Source organism: Mesoplodon densirostris, chromosome 19 (assembly GCF_025265405.1).
Source record: "Mesoplodon densirostris isolate mMesDen1 chromosome 19, mMesDen1 primary haplotype, whole genome shotgun sequence".
NCBI lineage: Eukaryota > Metazoa > Chordata > Mammalia > Artiodactyla > Ziphiidae > Mesoplodon > Mesoplodon densirostris.
The window spans coordinates 12998139-13022052 of NC_082679.1; the positions used below are offsets into that span (position 1 = coordinate 12998139).

General features: G+C 52.2%; 2 protein-coding genes and 1 long non-coding RNA gene across 5 annotated transcripts in view; 2 read left to right on the top strand and 1 right to left on the bottom strand.

Moving 5' to 3' along the window:
• On the top strand, positions 1–2157 carry TTC9B (tetratricopeptide repeat domain 9B). The gene is made up of 3 exons (XM_060085113.1): positions 1–421; positions 987–1169; positions 2048–2157. Exons 1-3 carry the CDS (start codon positions 1–3, stop codon positions 2155–2157), a joined length of 714 nt encoding a protein of 237 aa, XP_059941096.1.
• Positions 2158–2599: 442 nt separating this feature from the next.
• On the bottom strand, positions 2600–19189 carry MAP3K10 (mitogen-activated protein kinase kinase kinase 10). Of its 2 annotated transcripts, none has more exons than XM_060084029.1 (10): positions 17572–19189; positions 13284–13464; positions 10377–10408; positions 9606–9781; positions 8733–8979; positions 7072–7188; positions 5083–5260; positions 4869–4981; positions 3816–4496; positions 2600–3036 (listed from the first exon to the last, which is right to left on the bottom strand). In XM_060084029.1, exons 1-10 carry the CDS (start codon positions 18251–18253, stop codon positions 2714–2716), a joined length of 2730 nt encoding a protein of 909 aa, XP_059940012.1. In that variant the 5' UTR covers positions 18254–19189; the 3' UTR covers positions 2600–2713. The 2 variants fall into 2 exon arrangements, with proteins under 2 accessions (XP_059940012.1, XP_059940010.1); XM_060084027.1 differs by having other exon boundaries at positions 10260–10408.
• LOC132480126 (uncharacterized) overlaps positions 18909–23914 on the top strand; it is a 51616-nt gene continuing 46610 nt past the window's right edge. The window contains exon 1 of one of the 2 annotated variants that reach the window (XR_009530600.1): positions 18909–19108. This is a non-coding gene — a long non-coding RNA (uncharacterized LOC132480126). Of the gene's footprint in view, positions 19109–19290; positions 19360–23914 lie in introns of those variants that run through there. The other variant, XR_009530601.1, reaches the window with a different exon arrangement.

Below are 23914 nucleotides of genomic sequence, written 5' to 3' on the forward strand. Positions count from 1 at the left end.
ATGCAGCGCGGCGCGCTGTCCCCGGTGCTGATGCTCAGCGCTGCCCCGGAGCCTCCGCCGTGCCCGCCTCCCGCCCTTTCCCCGCCGGGCCCCAGCCCCCGCCATGGGTCGGCTCGGTCCAGTCCTGCCCCAGAGCCGTCGGGGGGCCTGGGTGCGGCTCTCGACAGCAGCTTGCGGGCCGCCGTGGCGTTTAAGGCGGAGGGTCAGCGCTGCTACCGAGAGAAGAAGTTCCGGGAAGCCATCGGCAAGTATCATCGGGCACTGCTGCAACTGAAGGCGGCGCAGGGGGCCCGCCCTGGAGGCCTGCCCGCCCCCGCCCCCGCCCCCGGGCCCGCCACCAGCCAAGGGCCAGCCCGCCTCAGCGAGGAGCAGCGGCTCCTGGTGGAGAACACGGAGGTGGAATGTTATGACTCTCTCACTGGTACGGGGCCGTCGGGGAGCGCAGAGGGTGCATATGTGAGAGGGGTGGGACGTGAGAGGCACTAGTCAAGCCTTGGGCGGGGGGCTGGAGGCTTCAAGGGGCTAGGGCTAGGGTCTGTGATGGGAGACCTCAGAACTTGATCAGGAAGAGGGGTTGGGAGTCTAGGGGACCACAGGGAATGGAAGGAGCTGGGTTGCAGGAAATGGGCTTTGGGCTGCGACCTGCGAACCTCAGGTGAGAAAAACCTACCTTGGATGAGCCATTCAAGGACCCATCCCTCACCTGTGAGATCACCCTTAGTACTCTCCCCTACAGACACCTCCCAGCTAAGCACCTGTGAGTCCCTGTCTGTGTTTTTCGCGCCCTCTAGCGGCGGTGCAGATTGATTCTGTCTTGACTGGTCAGAAGCTTGGTGGCCCCCGGTGGCCTGAGCAATCCCTTAGGCCGGGTTCAGCCGTGGGAAAGGGAAGGCGTCCTCCGCAGCCTGAAGGCCAGGCTCCTCGCGGTCAGGTGAGGCCTGGGGTGTCGACAGGCTCTGCGAGTGTCGGTCGTGGTGCCCCCGCAGCCTGCCTGCTGCAGTCGGAGCTGGTGAACTACGAGCGGGTGCGCGAGTACTGTCTCAAGGTGCTGGAGAAGCAGCAGGGCAACTTCAAGGCGACCTACCGCGCCGGCATTGCCTTCTACCACCTGGGCGACTATGCACGCGCTTTGCGCTACCTGCAGGAGGCCCGCAGCCGAGAACCCACAGGTGAGGGGGCGGGGAGGGAGCAGGGAAAGGGGCTAGAGAGGAGGAAACAAGGGCAGGAGGATCAGGGCAGAGCTGCTTCAATGAATGCTGTACCCCTCACCCCACGTCCGGCCTCCACCCACCTACTCCTTGCACACCCACGCCTCCACTCACCTGCCGTTCGTTCGCGCCCACTCACCCCTCGTTCCTCTGGCGTTCACCCAACCACCTCTCATCTGTTCGGTCCTAAGCCCGTCCTGCTGCTTCCCATTCACCTACTCAGCCACTTCCCTGGCCACTCACAGCCCCCTCCCCCATCCCCATTTCCCCCTCCCCCTGAATTAATTCATCTACTCACTCACTAACCTGTTCACACACTCACCTATTCATTCACCTGTTTCCTGGCAGTGCCAGGAGATTGGCGGGGGGGGGGTGTTGGCAGTGCTGGAGGCTTGTTCCTTGCCCTGTGGGAGGTCATAGGGTGTGTGTGCGGTGGGGTGTCGGCAGACACAATACTCAGTTCTGTATTAGTAGCCACTGAAGAGGGAGCACAGCAGGTGCATGACACAGGGTGTGGGAGGAGGGGCAAGGTGAGTTTTCCTGCTGAGCAGTTTGGAGGGAACAGGCTTCTTACAGATGTCACTGGAGGGTAAGAAGTGTGACAGGAGTCTCTGAGAAGAGGCATGCCTGGCAGAGGGCACAGCAGATGCAGAAGTGTGGATGTGTGACACGCCCTGCTCTGCTTGCTCAGTTGGGGCTTTTGGAGAAGGGCTCTGGCTCTACCAGCCATGGGGTGGGGGCGCCGAAGGCCGGGGACCATGAAGTGTGAGCCGAGGTGGTGCAGATGTCACCTGCTGCCCCAGGACACGCAGATAATGCCCTGCCCACCTCCCCTGCAGACACCAACGTCCTGCGCTACATCCAGCTGACTCAGCTGAAGATGAACCGTTGCAGCCTCCGGCGGGAAGACAGTGGGGCTGGGGCTGCGTCCCGGGGTGTCACTGGCTGAGGCCAACCTGGGGGGACTGTCCCTACCCCCACTGCCCCCCACCTCACCATGTAACTTCCCCGACTCATGTGTTTGCTGGTAAAGCACTTGTCGCTGGTGACCATAACCTCTCCGTGTGGTATTCTTGCGGGGGCCTGGGTGGGGACATGGGCCTGGACTTCAACCCCTGGACCTCAGAGATCCAGAGAGGCCTGGGAGCATGGGTGGGGGCGTGTCCCACTGGGGATGATCTAGGATCAGGGCCCGGCACAGGGAAAGACACACAGCCAAGCCTGGTAGGGGGCAGGGGTTACCTTTAATGCTGCATTTTGTGCCGAATCCCCCATGATGCCCTGTCCCTGAGTATCCCTGCCCACCCTCCCCCCCACCGCAGGGCAGGCACAGGGCCCCCCCCGGGGTACAAAGGAATAAATTAATTGCCCTCCCTCCCCCCCTTCCCCAATAAATAGAGTGAGTATCCTGCCCAGGGCCTCCCCTGCCTTGTGGCACGGTGGGCTGGGGCGGGGCCTGGGGCGCTACATTCATGGCTGCCCAGGCGGGCGGTGGTGGGCAGGCCTCAGCAGGAGCCGTGGGCCCCGCACAGGGGCACTGTGCTGTCCTGGCTCTGCCCCTCCATATCCATGTCAAGCAGCGTGGGCTGCATGCTGGGGGGCCCGGGGCTGTCCGGAGTGTCCGGCCTGCTGGGAGGAGAGATGCTGAGTGTCTGGCCAAAGGAGACCAGTTTCCAGGGGTCCAGGCGGGGACGGCTGGCGGCTGGCCGGGGTCGTGGGGCGAAGGTCAGGGTGGTGGGACGGCCAGGGAACTCGGGGGGCCGACGGCGGGTGGGAAACAGCCCCTGGGGGTCGGGCAGGCGGGGGAAGTCCAGAGGATCTCGAGGGCCTGGTAAGAGAGGATCAGGTGAGGTGAGTGGCGTGGGCCAGAGGGTGGTGTTTAAAAGCCAGGAGCATTTCCATGAAAATTGGAATTTGACTTCTCTTGAAAAATCTGATTTTGTTGGGCCCACTTTCCAGCAGGGTTTGGACCTTTACCTAGCCCCCCCACCCCACAACTGCTCAATCATCTGGGTGCAACTCTGGGCGCAGTCCTTTATCTTTCAGAGCCCATTTCCTTGCTGCTACTCTAGACAAAGCCCTCATCCCTCGCACCTCTCTGACACTGGGCCAGGTTCACAAAGACCCACAGAGACTCCTCAGGCATGTTGCTGTCTGTGAATGGGGATGACAGCACCTTGCTACATAGGTGAGGATTAAATAAAATGATAACAGTAATTGTAGAACAAGTAGCACAGTGCCTGATAGGAAGCCCTGAGCTCCTATCTGTTCTAATCATCTTTGTGGGTTAGTAAACTATATAGAACAGGGCACAGCACGTGGGTGTTAGCTCTAGTAATCGTTGTTGCCATTAATGTCACCTGCCTGGCCCCTGTAGGCATTAGAGTTTGCTACCCCTACTTCATCCTGCGTCTCAATTACCCAGGGACTCACAATGCCTCACAAAGCAGTGGGGGCCATGGGGACACAGACCCTTCCTCCCCATGCTAGGCAGGGGAGGATGCCTTAGCATCCAGGGCGTCGTCGCTGGGCTGGGACATAGGTCTTTGGCGGGGGCACGGGAGATGGGCCTTTTTCTGCGCCGTGGGCGCGTGGAGCCTCACTCACCAGGGCCGGGGCCAGTGGGCTCGGGCACCCCCCGCTGCCCCAGCGCCCCGTCTGACGGCGTCCTCCGGTGCCCGCGGCTCACAGCGCGCGCGGCCGTGACGTGGGTGGGCGTGAGTGACTGGCGGGGGTCCTTCTTGAAGCTCTCCAGCTCCAGGTCCACCAGGGGGTTGGTGCTGGGCGCGGGCGCGGGTGGGGAGGGCGGCGGGGAGGGCGCGGCCGGCGCGGCCTCGTCGCTGTCGGAGCGCAGCAGCGAACGCGTGGAGTTGCAGTCGGACACGGACGACAGCGACACGAGGGTGGCCGAGGGCACCAGGCCCGGGCCGGGGGCCGAGTCATCGCGGCGGCTCGGGGAGCGCCCGGGTGGGCTGAGGCCCCGCGGGAAGCGGCCGCCGCGGGGGAAGAAGAGGCCATCGAGCCAGCTCCGCGGCTCCTCGCCGTTGGCCGAGCGCACCTCGGCCACGTCGGCGCCCAGGCCCACGGCGCCCAGCAGGGTGGCGCAGCCCAGCAGCGCGAGCTCGCAGCGCCGCCGGGAGCCGTGCCCGGGCCGGGCGGGCGGCGTCGGCTCCCACGGCGCCCGCGCCCCGGGGGAGGGCTGGCTGGGCAGCGGCACCGTGAGGTAGGACGGGGTGGTGTAGGGCGAGGGGGGCACGCTGCTGCTTCCGTCTGCCTCCGTGAACTCCTCTGCAACCGGGAGAGGGCCATCACTGGACTCGACTCGCTTAACTCTAGGAGCCTGGCCCCCCGGCCCACCCGCCTCGGATCTGGAGGCAAGGGGTTGCCCCAGTGAAATGACCCCTCCAACAAGAGCACCAAGGCCCACTAAAAATGGTTCTCGACTATTTCTCCCCTCAAACCCCCTCCTCCTGGGAACGATCCCCACACCCCAGGGACCGGCTGCTCCCATTCCGGGTATGTCCTACCCTCTGGCCCAGTGAAATCCGGCTCCCTCCTTGCAGCCCTGGGGAATGGTGACCCCTTGGTCTTGGGTTACGGTCCCCTTGGCCAGGGAATATTCCTTCCCCCTCCCTTTTAAAGGCGCCCTCACCCTCTTACCCATCTCATTGAGGCTAGCAAAGCCCGGGGTGATGGGAGTGTGTTTGGGGGATTTGCCCAGGTTGGGGGCACTTGATGACCACTGTTTGCTTCCTTCTCCCAGGGCCTTCAGCCTGCAGGGGTCACCAAAGATGGGGGCGGTTATAGGCCTCCGGGCTGCCAAGGGTCTGGGGAAGAGGCACAGGGTGTGGGATGGGCTCCAGGTAGCCAATACCTCTCCTCTCCTCCAGCCCGCTCCTTCTGCAGCGTGGAGCTGGGCCCCCAGGTCCGGCCCTTCTTCTTGCCCCCAACCAGTTCTTCCTTCTTCGGGGGTCCACTGTTGCGGCCCCACGTCCCACTGCCACCACTGCTGCTGCCACTGCTGCTACCTCCACCACCATCCACAGGAGTCACTGGGCCGAGAGAAGCCACTTGGTTAGTGGGTCTTAGTCTGTCCCCGCTGAGCTCCCAGCCTTACTCTTCCCCCCCCTCCACCTGGAAGCCCAAGGGAGCTTGGACTCTAACTCCAATCATGACCCTTCCCTGCTCTACATCCTTCCATAGCTCCCCACTGCTGTCAGGACGACGTCCCAGCTTCCTCCGTTTCATCACCCGTCACTTCTCACAGCCTAACCCTTCAGCCATCCATTCACTCCCAAAGGTTTACTAGCACCTGCTATGTGCCAAGCCCTGTGGCAGGTGCTGAGAAGACAGCAGTGGTCAAAGCAGACAAAAGTCCCTGCCCTGGGGCCTTCCCTGGTGGTCCAGTGGCTAAGACTCCACACTCCCACTGCAGGGGGCCCGGGTTCAATCCCCTGTCAGGGAACTAGAGCCCACATGCTGCAACTAAAGATCCCACACGGGGCAACGAAGGTCCTGCATACCACAGCTAAGACCTGGTGCAGTCAAATAAATAAATAAATATTTTTTTAAAAAAAGTCCCTGCCCTGAGGAGTTGACGTTTTAGTGGGTGAAGACAGATGATCAACAAGAGTCACACTAGGTACATCATCTGGGTAGGGGGCTAGAAGGTGATAAGTGCTGTGGGAAATATAAAGCAAGGGGTAAGGGGTTTGGGGAGTTAGGGAAGGTCTCATGTGTGAGAAGGAGAAATCTGAGCAAAGACTTGAAGGAGGTGAGGGAGTGAGTCAAGTTGATACAAGGGAGAGGAGCCTTTCGGGCAGAGGGAACAGCAGATGCCGAGGCCCTGTGGAGTGTTCTGGAGCAGACTTGTTCCCTGCGGAGCCAGTTGCTCTCTCTCCTCTGTTCCTATCACACGTGGAACGTACCCCGATACGAGCACTGACTCACTGTGTGGTCATTATTTGTCTTTGCATCCCCCCAGGGGAATGACCTCTGGGGCCTGGTACAAAGCAGGTGCCCAAACAGAAGTGTGTGTAGGGGGTGGTGTGTGGGGCGAGGCCAGGGGTGAATGATGGGGCAGAACAGACTGGGGAGCCGGCCGGGTACCCTTCAACTCATCAGCAAACCCTGACAGCTGTACCTCTGCCATGTAGCTGACTCACCATCTCCCCTCTTCAAGGCCCCCGCCCTGGCCCAGCCCCCTCGTCTCACTTGTCTCCCACCTTGACTCCTGCTCTCCTCCAATCCCTACTCCTCACGGTGGCCAGAGGGAACAGGTTAACTTTACCACATCACTGCCTTGTTCACAGCCCTCCAGAGACTCCCCCGTCTCATTTAAAATAAAATCCAGATTCCTTATCCCAGCTCTTAGGGCCCAGTGTGACCCTCCCCTGTTGAACCCTTGACCATAAGCCTAGTGCTATCTCTGCCATTCATCCTACTCCAGCCAAGTTGGCCTTCCCAGCTGATAAACACACCACGCTTGTTCCTGCCTCTGGGCCTTCATCTTTGCTCTTCCCTCTGCCAGGGACACGGTTCCTTCAGATCTCTGCATGTGTCACTCCTCCTTACCATGCAGGTCCCTGTTCAAACCTCAGCTTCTCTGACAGGCCTTCCTTGTGAATTAAAAACAGCAACTCTTGTGTTTTATTCCCTTCCCTGATTTCCTTTAGAGCGCTTATCACTACAGGAAATTATCCTGCTCGCCAACTTGTTTACTTGTTGTCTGTTTCCCCTCATGAGAATGAGGGAGGGGACCCTGCCCACCTGGTCCCCTGCTGTTGCTCTGGCTTGGTACAAGATATGTGCTCAGAGAAGTCTGTTCACTGACTGACTGGTCAGGGCCTTGGGAGATACTCACGGCGAATGGCCCTCAGCCGGGGGATGATGCTGGGGCTTGCGGGCGGGCTGACCCCATCTGATCCTTTCCGTTTGTCCAGGGTTGGAGAGGCCTGGACTGTGATCTTATGTTCAAAGCCTGCGAAAAGAAAGACTTCCCTAAGCACACGGTTCCATGGGTAGCCAAAGAGAAGCTCCCTTTGTAGAAGGATAGAAGGAATGCCACCATTCTGTATGCCTTCCTGCAGTGGTTCTCAAAGTGTGTTCCCAGACCAGCAGCATCAACGTCAAGTGGAAACCTCGTGGAAATGCAGATTCTTGGGCCCTCCCTTAATCAGGAACGGTGGGGGTGAGGTGCAGCCATCTAACTGCGGTGTAAAAGTCCCCCAGTTACCTCTGATGCACACTCGGGTCTGAGAGCTGCTGCCCTGAGGATCTAGGCCTGAGTGTCCAATATGGTGGTCATTAGCCACGCACGGCAAGTGAGTGCTTGAAATGTGGCTTGTGCAACCGAGGAACTGGAGAGTTCTACCTTTATTTAATTGTAAGTAATTTAAGTTTACCTTTCAAAACAGACACTCAGTTCAGTCATCGGAAACATTTAAGCATGTTTGGAACAACTTTGGTATGTGAATCTGCCTTCTCAACTGTACATTTTATGAAATCTAAATACAGGTCAAGATTTTTTGATGAAAATTTAGAGCCCAGATTGAGATGCACTGTAAATATAAAATACACACTGGATTTCAAAGATTGTGAAAAAAAGAAGGTAAAATATCTCATTAACAATTTTTCTTGTACTGACTACGTGTGAAACTACAACATTTTGGGTATATTTGGCTAAACAAAATATATTAAAGTTAATTTCACCTGTTGTTTTCCTCTTTTTCATATGGCTACTAGAAAATGTAAAATTACACATGTGGCTTGCATTATATTTCTGTTGGCTGGTGCTATTCTAGGCACTGCTTTAGGGCTTGTAACATCTCTTGTAACAAAGAGAGAGAAATCGGTATGATGTGCCTTCTGATGTTACCTAGGAAGCTATATTTAAAAAAAAAAAATCAAACCTGAACTTGAAACTGATTAAGCCCTGAGATCCAACTGTTAGGTTGAGCCATGTGAAACTTCTGTTTCTGTAGGTCAAAAATGGCTGAACATCAGCAATTTCACATGGTTTAACCTAATACCAATTTATAGGAAATTCAGGGAACAGAGCGACATGTTAAAAGATACCAGGGAGATGCAAGCAGCAAAATCAGACTGTGGGAAATGCTACAGGATAAATGATGCAGCTCCTCAACAAATTATTGGCAAGGAGGAAAAAAAGGCAGATTAAAAGATATTAAACAAATAGCTGGGAGATAAAACTATAAGGAAAAGTAAGGAAGTGATTGCCCTAAAAGTCAAGACAGGGGTTACTCTCAGGGAGCGGCAGGGGGATGTGTTTGGACAGGGCGTGTGGATGCATATGGGGTGGCTGTAGGTTCTCCCTGCTTTCATGGGAGAGATTCTACTAACTCATTAAGCTGTACAGTTCTTTGGTCATTTTCTGTAGGTGTGATATATTTAGCAAAAAAAAAAAAAGTTTAAAAAATAAATAAATAAAAGGAAGAGATAACCCCTGGCTTAGGGATGCTCTCAGCGGCCTCTCGGGGATGCTCAGGGGACGTGGGCGGGTACCAGAGGGCAGGCTGATGTGGCTGCTGCCTTCTCGCAGCTTGAGCAGGCGGCTGCGCTTGAAGTTGCCCCTGCGTTTGCGGACCCTGGGCTTCTCCTGGCTCAGCTGGCACATGAGCAGGTGCAGCTCCCGCTCCACGATGTCCATCTCGCGCTCGGCCAGCTCCTGCTCACGCCGCCGCAGCTGCTCTTCCTGGAACCGCTGCTCCTGCGCCGCCCGCAGAAGCTCCTCCTCGCGGCTACGGAGCTCCTGGAGAGGAGATGAGGGGCTTGGGGCTAGGAGCTTAGCTACTCTGCCTCTGGGGATGGCTCCAGGGCTGCTGGGTCTGGTTGGTGTCCTGCTCAGGGCTGTCCTGCTGTGGGGCAAATTGTTGGCACAATCCAATTTACACTTCACTAGCCAGGCTGGGTGCCAGGGCAGGGGACTGTCTTAGCTCAAAGAAAGGGGTGGCTTTTCTTTTTTCCTTCCTCTTTGATTTTTAATTTTTTAAATCTTCAATTTGGAAGACATCCACAAAAGGAGAGAAAAAGTGCACCCCATGTACCCATCGCCCAACTTCAACAATTTTCTATACTTTGCAAATCTTTTTGCATGTATTACCTTCCTTCTCTCCTCTCTCCCCATTTTTGCTGTAGGATTTTAAAGCCAGTCCCAGACCTCATGCAGTGTCACTTGTAAGTACTTCAGTGCAGGGTGCCTTGTTTTAAATCAACCTTCCAACAGGAGGCTGTCTTTTCTTAATATGCAAAAAAGGCTCCCTTGGCCCTGCATGGACCCAAAGACCCCTGGGCTCAAGGGAAGGGACTCTGCCCCATCCAAGGCATCAGAACTCAGGGATCTTGCTCCATCCCTCCCACCTTTCCTCCTGCCTTCACCTTTTCCTTGGTCCGGAGGTCATCGAACATGTGTTGAATCTCCAGCTTCCAGTCTTCCTGCAGTGAGTGGAAAGACTCCAGCGGCATCTGGAACAGGGCCGACTGTTCGATGACTTCAAGTTGCTTCAAGATGCTGCCAAAATCTGGCCGCCCGTGGGGGTCTGGGTCCCAGCATTCTGGGGTGGGGGTGGAGAGGACAGCAGTGGGAGTGGAAATGTCAGTGGCCATGCTCTGGGGCATCGGCCTGCTCAGTGGAGGCAGGACTTTAAGGGTCTGTGGACAAACAGCTCCCATGGAGCCGAGGGGAAGGAATTCAAAGCCAAATTCCTGGCAATGTTTCACTTGGTGAAACTCTGGGGAGAGAAACTCAGGGACCTGTTCCCTGACTGGTGGCAGAATCGAGGATCAGGGAGGAATCCCAGGGCCAGTGGGTCCTAACAGGTTGCCCTCAAGAGCTGTAGGCCTAGCCAGAACACAGGTCTGGAGGCCATGGAGCCAACTGTGGGGGAGACTGTTCATGGTCCCATGGTTCCAGCCCCTTGTCCCTCACTCCTGGGCCCAAAGGTATGGATGGGTGTGAAAGAGTGAGGTCTGGGCCTGAGGGCCCCTGCCACCCCTAGCTGAGCCTACCCTCTCCACGGGGCCCTGGCTCACCCTCCAGTAGGCGGGCAAAGGGCTCGGGGCATGTGGAGGGAATGGGCAGAGTCAGCTTGTTCATAGCCACACCATATGCCACGGCCAAGGCGTCGATTTCACGGTAGGGGACCTCACCCGTCAGCAGCTCCCAGAGCAGTACTCCGAAGCTGCAGGTGGGGGAGAGGGAGGGGTGATGCCACAGCCCACCCTAATCCTCACCTACACCCCAGCCCTGCCTCCAGTCCCATGGTGGGCCTCCCTCCCCCCAGCAGCCAGCCCTGGCCAATGAGGCTGCAAGAACCTGATGTGACCTCTAGCGGCCTGATCTGGTGGGGTTGGTTCTCTGATGTCTCTCCTTTGCTCTGCCTGCCTCTCTTCTGCCTGAAAACCTTCAGTGGGTTCCCCACGCCCACTGAGCAAACCCACCCTTCTTAGCCCTGACCTTGATGACCCCTGCAGCCTCGCCTGTAAACGCTCTCAGCCCCGTACCACCCCCAGCTTCATCGTGCAGCCACGCTGAACGGTTGAACAAACGCTGTTCTTCCTAACCTCTGGCCTTTGCACGTGCTGTTCCCTTGGTCGAGAACACCCTTTCCTTTGCCTAACGGTCCTTTAAGTCACAACTCAGGTGTCCCCTCTACCAGGAAGCCTTCCTTGATTCCACAGCCTCCAAAGCTGGGTTGGAGGCCCCTTCACTATGTTTCCATAGAACCCTCTGCACTTACCACTAAAAACAAGTTAACACTATTTAATATTTATAAAGCACTTACTCCAGGCCAGCACTGCTCGAGGCCTCACAACAGTCCTGTGAGGCAGAAGGCACTGGAATGACCCTCATTTTATCCAATGAGCAGGTGCAGGCAGAGAGAGGTTAAGTTGTTTGCTTAAAGTCACACTGCTCGTAAGTGATGGAGCCACACTGAGACTTAGGTCTGTCTGATGCCCACGACAGTGTCCTTAATGGCTACATAATTCCAGAGCATGCGTCACTGTGCTACAATCACCTGCGTGTCCATCTTCTCCAGTAAACTGTTCTCCTTCTGGATCCTGATCACTGTTTCACGCAGTGCCCAACACGTAGTAGGTCCCCGTGCTCCCCCGTTCCATGCATTCATTCAACATACACTTATTAAATGTCTGCTGTGTGCCAGGCATTGTTCCAGGTACTGGAATAAGATAGACACCACCCCTACCCTCATGCAGCTGACAGCTTCCCCTCCTCTCTCAGTGACGGCACTGGTAAATCTGAGCTGGGCAAATGCTGCCTGAAATAATTTTCCGTCCTCCTTTGCATCTAAGTGTGCCCATATGGCAACGGTTCTGGCCAGTGGGATACAGAAGAGTGTGTAGTGTGCAACTAACTTCCAGGAAGTGTCCTTAAAGGGAAGGGGTCCCCTTTCCTCTTTTCTCCTTCCTTCTGGTTGGAATATAGACTAAAATCTGGAGCTCAAGCAGCCATTTTGGACCATGAAGTGGACTTGGGAATGGAGGCTTCATGGTGGAGAAGAGTAACAGTGGCTTGTAACTGGAGGGGGCCAGGCCCTCCCCTCACAACCTCTCCCACGTCTCTGGAAACGTGTAGGGATGTTTTGATTGTCACAGCGACTGGGGAGTGCTACTGACATTTGGTGGCTGGGAATCATGGATACTTGACATCCTGAAAGGTACAGGACAGTACCACACAAGGAAGAATTATCCTGCCCCGTGTCAGTGACACCACAGTAAAGAACCCTAACATAGGACTCAATCCCTAATGCTGGGGGTACTATATCGTGTAAAAGTCATGGGCTTTTACATGACAGCAAAAACATCAGTCTTGTTTTTATTTTGGGTTTTCTGTTCCTTGCCACTGAAATATGGCTTCTATAAATGTTTGGGACCATAAAGGCATGCCTTATGTGAAGCAAGACTAAACTTCCCCCCGAAGGGCTGCGCTGCTCTAGTTGAGAATTCCTGTCTTATTTGTTTGCCCCAATACCATGACTTTGCGGCTTGGTCCATCTGGAGCCTCAGCCGGGGACTGATCTGGGTTTGGCTGCCCACCGCAAGTAGAAGGTTGAGTTTCTGCTGTCACGAGGTCTCGCAGGCAATGAACAGCCTCCTCATTGGCCTCCTGCCCCAACTCCTGTCCCCTAGAATCCATCAGGCGAGGGAGCCTTTGCGATGTTAAATCAGATCATGTCATTCACAAGTGCCTCTAATGGCTTTCCAGTGCACTTAGAATAAACCCGGATCTACGCCCTCACCTGCAAGGCCCTCCGGCTCTCCCTCCTCCATCATTTCCTACTACTTTCCTCCTTGCCTGCTCCGCTCCAGCCACATGTTCCTTTCTGGAACATACCATGCTCGTTCTCACCTCAGTTTCTCCTTTGTGGAAGCTGTTCCCTCTTCCTGGAAAGCCTCTTCTCCTAAACTTTGCATGATCGGCTCCTTGTCATCCAGAACTCAGCTCAAGTACCACTTCTCAGAAAAGCCTTTCCCAAAGTCATCTCCAGCCCTTGGAGTGCTTTTCAATCAACCTGCTAGCTCGTAATACTGTCTAGTACTTTTCTGGTGGATTAACTTACTACCTTTTAAAAATTATTTTTATAATTTCAACTTAAAAACAGCCTTTTTTAGCTTCTGAGGTATGTATTGTTCCCGTAGGCAGGAAATGGGTCTGTTTTATATACTGCTGTATCCCTAGCTCCCAGTGCAGTTGGATGGATGAATGAATGAATGAATGGTCACCTTCAAAGGTCTCAATTTCCTGTTTGATGAGTGGGGGCAATGTAATGGATGGTGTGTGAGGGGTCTTTGGTGCTGACCACCTATCTTTATACTTTTGGAATTTTCAAACATAATCCAAGTCCTCCTCAGCTGCCACTTCTGCTAGCAGAGCAGCCACCTGCTTTTGTGCTTGTCTGGGTCTGACCTTGCTGGCGGGCCCCTTTGCCAGACTTGGATCCCCGCTGCGGTGGCAGACCGTCCCTCCCACTCTGCCATTTCCCCCTTCCTCCCTCCTCCCTTCCCAGGAGGCCTCCCCTGTCCCACCGTCAGCACCTCCAGACGTCACTGCTTTTGGAGAACAGGGAGAGACGGATAACCTCCGGAGCCATCCAGGCGTAAGTCCCCGCAGCGCTCATTTTGGTGGTCTTGTGCCACTCACGGGCGAGGCCGAAGTCTGTGATTTTGAGCACCGTATCTGCGAGGTTGTGGTTCTCGATGGCCTCCAGAATAAGGACTGTGGGTAGGAAGAGAGGTGGGTCACCCCAGACGTGCTGGGCTGCAGCCCCGTGTGTCCTGCCCCTGCCTCAGCTGGAATCTCCTACTTGTTCTCTCCCTGCCGCCTGGGGTCGCCCCCCTCTGCAGCAGCTCCTTTCCTGGCCTCGAAGACCATGAACGCTTTCCTGATGGTCTAATCCCTGCCTCAGGCTCCCAGGAGGCGTTGGGGAGCTTCTCCTGAGTTCACTGGCCTCCTGACTCCAACTTGGGCTCAGGGGAGCTCAGGGAAATGTCGATGGCCACGGCCTTGAATTCCCAACCACCGCAGAAGTGGCAACTACAAACCATAAGCAGAAGGGGATGGTTTTCCTTTCCTTTTTGTCACCTACTGTGGGTAGCTGCATTCATGGCCCCAATTCTGCTCCTTTCTGTGTCACACTCTTTGTATCTCCACATCCTTTACTCTGGGCTGGCCGTATGACTTGCTCTGTCTGATAAAATGAGGCAGAAGGGACAGAATGCTAGTTCCAAGCCCAGGCCTCTCATGTCTGCTTGCCCTCTTGCCCTTCTGCCACCACTATGAGAACATGCCTCGGCTAGCCTGCTGGTCCAAGGAACATGAGAGCTACTCGGGGCAAAGCCTCTCCAGCTGAGCCCCGCCAAAATCAGTTTACCCTCCATCAGGCCTGCAAATGTATGAGCAGTAATAAAGGACACTGAGTTTTAAGACACCAAGTTCAGGGAGGGTGGGAGGGTTGTTACACAGCATTATTATGACAAAAATCTGATACATCCCCCAAGCATATTGAATGGTTCCAACTTACTTGCTGTCTAGGGTTATTACTAACAACAATAACAACCATGGCTAGTGTTTATTAGGAGCCTATTATATGACAGGCACTGTGCTAAGCCCTTTATACAAATTAACTAGCAAGCAACCCACTTTATTGACTAGCAAACTGAGGCTCAGAGAGATGAAGTCACTTGGCCGAGATCACACAGCTAGAAAATGGTGGGGGGAGTTCCTGGGTGGTCTAGTGGTTAGGATTCCGGGCTTTCATTGTCATGGGCTGGGTTCAATCCCGGGTTGGGGAACTGAGATCGTGCAAGGTGCGTGGTGCGGCCAAAAAAAAGAGAAAATGGTGGGGCAAAGACCCAAACTAGATCTGTCATCAGAGTCCAATCTCTTAACTGCTGTGATATTCTACTACCTTCTGTCAAACAGAAGGTAGTGTACAGTATCCTGCCTGGGTTTGGATCCCAGCTCTGCCACTTATTCATTGCATAACCTTATTTACTTTATTTTTAACACTACGATTTCTCCTCTGTTAAATGGAGATGATAATGGCATTGACCTTCTAGGGTTGTAGTAAAGGTTTATTTCCTGAAGCAATAGTAGGCCCTCTAAAAGCATCAGCTCTCTTTATTGGTGTGTGATATTGCCATAACTGTTCCTTATTTCTCCACCTTTATCTTTGGCCATTCCTGGCTACTTCTCCAATCATCATAACAATGAGGCAATTCTACTGTCATACCCATTTGGCAGATGAAGAGACTAAGTTTTAGAGAGCTCAGACCACTGCCCAAGGTAACACTGTTGGTAATCTTGACCCTTCTTTAAAACCCAACTCAAATGTCACCTCCTCCTGGAAGCCTCTCGAGACTCTCTAGCATGTGACTCTACCTCCCAGAAGCTCTCCCTTCTCAAGTCACCAACTTTTCTGTTTGTGGAGTGACCCTGTGACAGAGGGAACACCCCCATGGTCTTACACTTGATTTCTGCATCTCCCAGGCTGGGCCTAAATCAATTCACTTAAAAAAATATTTATCTGATGATGCTACCCCTGCTTAAGACCCTCTAATGGCCTCTACTACATTGAATAAAATATCCAAAGCCCTCACAGTGGCCCCCAAGGTTAACGTGATCTGGCCCGTCTACTTTTATGCCTCACCTCCTTCCACCTCTGCCTCACTCCTGCTCTTCCGACCTCTTCTGTCTCCTTGCTGTTTCTCCAACAAGGCAGCTTCATCCCCACCTCAGGACCTTTGCCATGCCCAGGTCTTTGTAAAGCTGGGTCCTCTGGGCTCAGGTCTCTGCTCAAACGTTGCCTTCCTGGAGCTCTGATCTAAAGAGCTCCCTCTGCCCCACCCTTAATCCGCTTTATTTCCTTCAGAGTCCTTGATACTCTCTGAAATTTTGTTATCTATTTAAATATCAACCATCTATGACTATAACTTCTACGGGGGGGGGGGGGGGTCTTGCCTCATTCACATGTGTCTTGGCTTGTTCACATCTGTAATCCCAGAGCCCAGGACAGTGCCTAGTACACTTAATTCTGCTTCAGAATTATTAGTTGAATAAAACAATGAATGAATGACATCAGATGAGGAGCTCCTCAGGGGAGGCTGAATGGGGGAAGCTGTACTGTGGAGGCCCTGTTTCCTCTGTCTCAGGCATGGAGCAGTTCCATTGCCCAAGCAGGAAGCCCTGGCCTAAGAGCCCCACCAACCTTTTGTCCAAGTGGCATTGGCTACAGAAAAACTTGGGGGAGTGGGAGCATGTCCTGATACCCCACCTGCAGGCTGTGAATCCGCAGGGGTGAGGCAGGGATGAGAAGGGACCCCAGCCTTCAAGAGGAGCGTGTTGGCAGTCCTGCCTCCATTTACCCAGCATTTCAGGAGTCAGAGCATCAGCATCAATGGAGATGGGGACCATCAGTCTGTCTTGCTCAATTCTCTGGGGCTGGCGCAGGGCTTGGCGCACCCTGGGCACTTGGTAGCTATCTATCTGTTGAATGTATGAATGCCAGGCCTGTCAGGTAAGGAAGACTCCGTCCCTCTATTCTAGGGGCTTGCAGTTGGTGGTGGTGAGGCCTAGCAACGAACGTGAAACAGTGGGATGGGGTCAAACAAACTTCAAGACGTAGAACTGACAGGAGTCAGAAATAGATGAGATCTGAGGGCTGAGGACAAAGAGAAAACCCTCACATATCGCATGAGGGCAGGGAACGTGCTGGCCCCACTCACTATTGATCTCTCTTGCTTAGTATATGATCTGGCCCAGTAAATATCAAATGAAAGAATAAATTGAACAAATAAATGCAGAAATGAAAGGGAGTGACATGAGGCAGAGGAAGGACAGGACAACCAGGAAGGTAGGATTTTTTTTCCTGCTGTATCCTAAGGGTCAGGACAGGGCCTGGTACACAACAGGTGCTCGGGAAATATCCGGGAAATGAATGAATATCCGGGGAATGATTGTGAGTGCTGTAAGGGCAGAAACCATGGCTGTTTTGGTCCCTGTTGGGCTTCTACTTGATAGGTGCTCAATTAATATTTGACATCATGAGAAGTTCCTTGAACTAGATGTAGGTTCTGGGGAACCTTGCTTTCCATCTGGCCCCAGACCTCATTCAACCAACCAATCAACTTCTGAAAGTCTATGACAGGCCAGACAGCTTGGATGCTTTTACGTAAGCCTCATCCCTTTTCCTCCTCCCTCATCTTTCCCAGTGTGTCTTGGCCAGCTGGGGCAGAGGCCTAGGAGGACACCAGGAAGTGGTTCTCAACTGAGGGCTAGTCTGCCCTCCAGAGGACATTTGGCAATGTCTGGGGACATTTTTGGTTGTCATAGTGGGGGATGGGGGGTGGAGAATGCTAATGGCATCTAGTGGGTAGAGGCCAAGGATGCTACTAAGTAACCTACATCACACAGGACAGCCCCCTGCAATCATCCGGCCCCAAATGTCAATAGTGCTGAGACTCAGAAACCCCGACTCCAGGCCAGGTTCTATCTGTCTCTGCCTGGTGGACCCTGGCAGCGTGGCTGGACAGTAAGTGCCATGAGGGCAGGCACTGTACCTGTCCTATTTACAGCCTGTCACAGTGTTCATTGATACATATTTATTGGGCTACTGTGACTGTAGCCTAGGAGGCAGGTACTCCTTCAACCTTTCTGGGCCTTTTTCCTCTCTTAATGGGGCAAGGACTGCCTCACCTGGCCCTGAAGGTACACTGCTGCCCCTTCCTGCCCCAGGCAGCGTCTTCTGGTGTCCCCATCCCGCCACCTAGGCTTGTCCTCACAAGGTTCTACGGAAGCAAGTTTTTTGGGGAGGACACCACTTACTGTTGATGGACTTGAGGTCCCGGTGGATGATGGGCACAGGGGCATCATTGTGTAGGTAGTTCATGCCCCGGGCCACCTGCACAGCCCAGTTGACCAGCACGTGAGGGGGCACCCGGCGCCCTGCCAGCACCCTGCTCAGTGCGCCCCCTCTGGCATACTCCATCACCAGGCAGAGGTGTGGGGGGCTGAGGCAGGCTCCCCTGAGGGCAATGATGTTGGGGTGCTGCAGGGCTCCGAAGAGCCGGGCCTCCTGGCGCACCTGCTCTGCTGTCACTGCCGGGTCCCGTTCAGGGTCCAGCCGGGCGGCCTTGACCGCCACCTCCTCGCCATGCCACAGGGCCCGATAGACCTTGCCAAAGCCCCCTACACCGATGATCTCCTCCAGCTGCAGCTCGTGGAAGGGGATCTCCTGGGGCAGCTGGAGGTCCGCGGGCGCGGCGGGGGTGCCGGGGGCCACGTAGTTGCTGGGGAAGACGCCCACACGGCCGCTGGGTAGCTGCCCGGTCCACCAGCCCTCGTCGCCCGACACGGCACAGTCCTGGGAAAGCACCTGGACGCGGTCGCCCCTCCGCAGGGTCAGCTCCTCGTCGCCCGCCGCCTCGTAGTCGAACACTGCGGTCCAGACGGGCCCCGCGGGGGTCGTGCCCCACTCCTTGGCCGCCCCCAACTCCTCCTCCTCCATGGGGGTGGGGCCAGGGGCTGCGGGAGGCCGCTTCACACAGGCTGCCCGCGGGATGCAGAGGGCGGGCCCCGGCGGCCAGGATGGGGGGCAGTCCCTGCGGGTTCTAGGGGGCTCCTGGGGGCCATGGCTGGGGGGCCCTCCGCAGGAGCAAGAAAACGCCTCTTTAAAAAGGCAGGGTTGTCCCCTCTGATTCAGCTGTCCAGGCAGGGTGGGGTGGGGGAAGGGCGGCGGGTTCACCTCTCCCCCCTAAACGTCAGGGCGCTAAGAAGGCCTGGCCGCGCAGCTGCCGAATTCCTGCCGGGGTCCGCCGGTGGGGGACGAGGGTGAGGGAAGCAGGCAGCCCCCTTCCCCGCGCCTCTCACCCCGCGCAGCTCCACCGGCGGCCCCCGGCTCCGCATCCCGGGCCACGATCGCCGGACGGGGCGGGGCTGGCGGAGCCCCCCCCAGGACGGGGTGGCGCGCCCCTCGGCCTCCTCACGCGCGGGGCGGCCGGGCGGCCCCCATCCTCAGCATCGGGCTCCCGGTCGGCCCCAGCCCCTGCCCCCGCCCGCGCCGCTTCCCGGGGCCGCAGGCAGTGCCTGAGTGACGTACTCGCTGCCGCCGCGCCGCGGTGCCGCCTGGGAGTTGTAGTCTCCGGCAGCGCGACTTCCTAGTCGGTCCTCAGTCCCCCAGCCTCCAGAGCTCGGCTGCGGGCCTCGGGCCGAAGTGAGGAGTGCGCGTGGGCGAAGGAATTCTCCCGGGGAGATAAGCCTGGCCTCAGACCCTCCCTGGGACACCGTGGGCCGGACGCCTGGAGGAAGAGAGGAGGAGAGGGCCGACCGCTCCTCACAGACCCTGCGGGGGCCGCGGCCCAAGGTGGGGTTGACGGTGACTGACGCGCTTCGCAAAGCGAAAAGTAGCAGCTGCGTGAATGGTGGTTACTGCCCGGAGCCTCTAACGCAGGCCAGGACAAGGTCCCCGCAGCTGGACTGCCCCTCGGGGCCCCGACCCGAGGTGCACACCGGGAAGTGTAGTCCGTTCGCGAACCGGCGCTGTGGGGCAGCCCCCCAACCGCGGGCAAGGGAGAGCTGCTTGGTGGCTCCAGCAAGCTGGGGGTCAGGCTGATGGTGAGGCCTCTGGGGGAAGACAGGGCTGGGAGGATGTTTGTAGTGTCCCTGGGAAAATCACAGCCACATCTGCTTTCCCCACCAGCCCTGGGTTCCTCTGCCTCTGCAGTCAGAACTCGAGAATCCCCGCCTTCCATAATGGGAATTTCAATTTTCTGGGGCTTAACGGGCATCTTATGCTGAGTGCTTTGCATACATGGTAGCATTAAATCCTCGCAAAGCCCCTAGTTTACAGATGACGCATAGAGAAATAAAGTCACTTGTCCAAGGTCACAACTATAAATGGCAAAGCAACAATCAAAGGCATGTATTTCTCTCTCTCTCTCTCTCTCTCTTTCTTTTTTCTTTCGCCGCACCGTGCGGCAGGTCTTAGTTCCCCAACCAGGGATAGAACCGGTGTCCCCTGCAGTGGAAGCTCGGAATCTTAACCACTCGACCGCCAGGAAAGCCCCTCAAAAGCATACTTTAAAATTAAAAACAACCACCACCACGACAATCATGATTTTTAAAAACACTGCCTTCCCATTTAAAGAGTGAGGAAACTGAGTGCTGCTGAGGTTCGATGACTTGCTCAAGATCTGTAAGCTTGTAAGCAGCAAAATTCTGGGTCTTTTCACTTAGCCTCTCCTTAGTGGTCTGGGGTCTGGCGGGAGGAGAGAAGAGGGGAACTTTGATGGGCTCTGGTGCCCAAACCCTAGAGAACTGCCCCACAGTATCCTGGGAAGTTGTTCCGTGCTCAGAGGGAAGTGGGTACCTGCTCTCCTGTGAGGGAAACTCTGGACCTCTCAAGAATGCTTGTTGGAAGAGAGGCCCTGCTTCATTCTGAGTACAGGCGTTTCTGCTATAACCTGATACATGCTTTCCTGAAAAACCTGTAGTTCTGCAAAACAGTGCACTAAAAATGACAAGGCTTTATGGGAAAAATAGAATTAGGGACAGATTGCTCAAAACGTATGCAACTTAGTAATCAGAGTGCTACAAAACCAATAACGTTTACTTATTTATTTATTTTTAAATATTTGTTTAGTTGCACCCGGTCTTAGTTGCCACACGTGGGCTCCTTAGTTAAGGCATGCACGTGAGATCTAGTTCCCTGACCAGGAATGGAACCCAGGCCCCCAGCACTGGGAGCGCAGAGTCTTATCCACAGCACCACCAGGGAAGTCCCAATAATTCTAATAAATACTAGCACAGTTAAATATACACGGGGTATTTGCACTTAGCAATCAATACTTTAAGTGCCTTCTTTGCAGTCTTAAAGGCTGGGGCTTGTACTTCCTTCACAGAGATGCCGGCTGGAGATATTAACTTCTAATGGAGACCATTTTCTTCAAAATTAAAAATCTGATCCAAGGTGTAGTCTTCCTCATTAATCTGTTATTTTAATGTAGGAAAATATCGTTGCAGTTTCTTCATCTGCTTTCACAGCTTTGCCACATACCATACCATTGTAGCAAGCATTATGGTCTCTGAAATCACTAAACGATCCACGGTGGATCTAAAGGAAGACATTTCTATAGAGTTGCAGCTTTTCCCCTTAAGATCTTCTTTTATCACTAAGGTTTCCTCTTTGCCTGTGAGAAACCTTGCCCTTGATTCCTTCAAAATGTTAACTTCCTAGAGAAAATTGCATATTATCCAACATGACTGTGATATGCTGACATCCTTACTCTGTTTACCAATTGTTTATGGGGTGATTCAAGTCAAAGAAGGTGGGCAGAACAGGTGGTCTCCAAGCAGATGCCTAGACTTAGGTGAGGAGAGGGTCCTGGCTTGGTTCTAAACCTGGTAGGCTCTATAATGGAAATGGAGAGTGGAATAGCATTTTTCAAATCCATAAAAAAAGTCCTTTGGATTTTGATTGGGATTATAATGAATAAATTATTAATTTGGGGAGAATATGACTTTGCAATATTACATCTTCTATTCTTGGACAGGTATAATTTTTTCCTGGGATATCTTATATGGCTTTCTTTGGTTCACTCACTGGATTTTACTGTTTTTACTTATTTACTTGTGGCCGGGATTTTGTTATTTTTTCCTAATCAGTTACTGCTGTTTTTAATGCTGAGCTTGGATCTGGCTACCTTGTTGAGCTCACTCTTATTTGTTCTAGAATAGCTTGACAGATAATTCTCTATACTGTTCCAGTTAGATGACCCTGGTGTCCAGGGAAAAAAAGACAGTTTCGTTTTTCCAATCTTTATAACTCATTTCTCACCCCTCGCCCTTTGGCTGAGGGTTCCAATACAATGTTGAATGACAGTGGTGATAATGGACAATCCTTGTCTTGTTCTAGACTTTTTAAAGGAATGCCCCTAAGGTTTCATTATCAAGTACGATGTTTTCAGTAGATTTCTAGTAGATTTCTAAATTTTATTCTTAATTTGCTGAGAAGTTTATTTTTTTTTAAAGCAGGCATTGACTTTTATCAAATGCTTTCTATGCATTTGTTGATATGATCAGATGACTTTTCTGCCTTAATCTGTTAACGATGAACCATCCTCCTCTGTTTCACTATTGCTGGATTTGATTTAATAACATTTTCTTTAGGGTTTTTGTGCATTTGTTTTCATGAATGGAATTGACTGACTCATGGTTTTCTTTCTCGTGCTGTCCTTGCCCAGTTATGACATAAGGGAAATGCTAGCTCTGTTCTATGATTTGGGGGAACCACCTACCTTTTCCTGCAGTCTGGAATGGTTTGTGATATATTGGAGTTATCTGTTCTTTGAACATTTGGTAGAATTTGGCTGTAAGATCATCCATGCTTGGTGCCTTTTTGGTAGGTCTTTGGTTATAATTTCAACCTCTTCTGTGGATATTGGTTTATTCAGATTTATTACTTTCTCCTGAGATAAATTTTTGTAATTTATATTTGCCTAGAACAATATCTATTTTATCTAGGATTTCAGATTCATTGGTATAACTTTATGCATATTATTTCTTATGAATCCTATGAACCTGAAGTTATATTTCTTTTGGCTTTCCTGATATTTATTTGTTCCTTCTCTTATTTTTCTGGATCAAATTTGCCAAAAATTTAAATAGAAAAAACTTTCTATTTTTACATTTTTTGCTCAATATTGTTTTATTGGTCTTTAAAAAACTCCCAGATTTTTGTGCTATTGATGATCTTTTCTACTTATTTGTTTTGAGGGGGGTATTTTATTTCATTAATTTCTTCCTTAATTGTTGACTCATTTTTCTCCATTTTAGTATTTATTTTGTTGTTATGTATACCCCAGGTTTTGATTTGTAGTGCTTTCATTGTCATTCAGTTCCCCAAAAAAGTGTAATTTCAATTCCCCTTAACCCCCAAATTATTTAGAAATGTGGTTTTTAATAGCTAGATATATGGATTTTTCCTTGATTATCTTTTGTAGTTGATTTCTAATTTTATTTAATGAATGTATTTCAAATGACATAAATTCTTAGGAATTTGTTGAGATTTCCTTTATGACATAGTATGCGGCATTTTTTTGTTTTGTTTGGAAGTGTGCTGTTTTTAAAGGATGTACATTCTAGTTGTTGGGATAAGAGGTCTGACAATAAAAGTTTATTAATGATCTAATTCTTAACTATTATATCCTTCCTTTTTTTTTTTCCTGTTTGATCTATTGGCTTCTGGAAGGTGTAATAAAGTCTCCCATTATGAGTGAGGGTATGTTCATTTCTCCTTTTAGCTGTATCAGTTTTTGCTTTATATATTTTGAAGTTATGTTGTTAGGTGCATAAGGGTTTATGATATTAATATGACATCAGTGAATTATTCCTTTTATCAATATGAGATATCCTTTGCTGTCCTTCCTAATGATTTTTGCTTTTAATGTGTCTTTTTTCTTAACATTTCCTTGGTACTTCTGTTCTCTTTCATTCATTCTTCTTTTTTTTTCTTTTTCTGTGGGTTGATTTTACCATACTGCTTCATTTCTGACACACTATAGCAATAGTTTGTGTAAAGCTATCCTCTTATGTTATTTTTTCTCCATATCCCTATTCCCACTTTCATTTCTTCCTCCACCTCAAATACACACTTTCTGATTTATGTTTAATTTATGGTTCTTGGATATGTCTATATTTCTAAAACATGTATAGTGCTTTCTATATGTATATGTTTTTAATTTACAAAAATTATACTAAGTACATTTCTATTTTTTACATTTTTTGCTCAATATTGTTTTAAGAGCAGTCCATGTTGTTTGTATATCTAGTTAATTGTCTGTTTGCTTCATAGCACTCCAATTTATTAGTTCACCATCCTTAATTATTCACCTACTAATGAAGAAGACCTACATTGCCTTGAATTCTTTGCTACTACGAACAATTCTTCAATCAACAATCTTGTACTTATATCCTTTGGGACTTGTGTGAGAGTTTCTCTGGATTATATACCAAAATTGGGATTGCTGGATCATAGGATATACATACTGAATTATGCTAACCAAAGGTGCATGATAGTTCCAAATTCTATATGTCTTTACTAATACTAGTTCCTCTCTGACCTTTTAATTTTGACCACTCTGATGAATTTAAAATGTGTTGTAATTTTCTA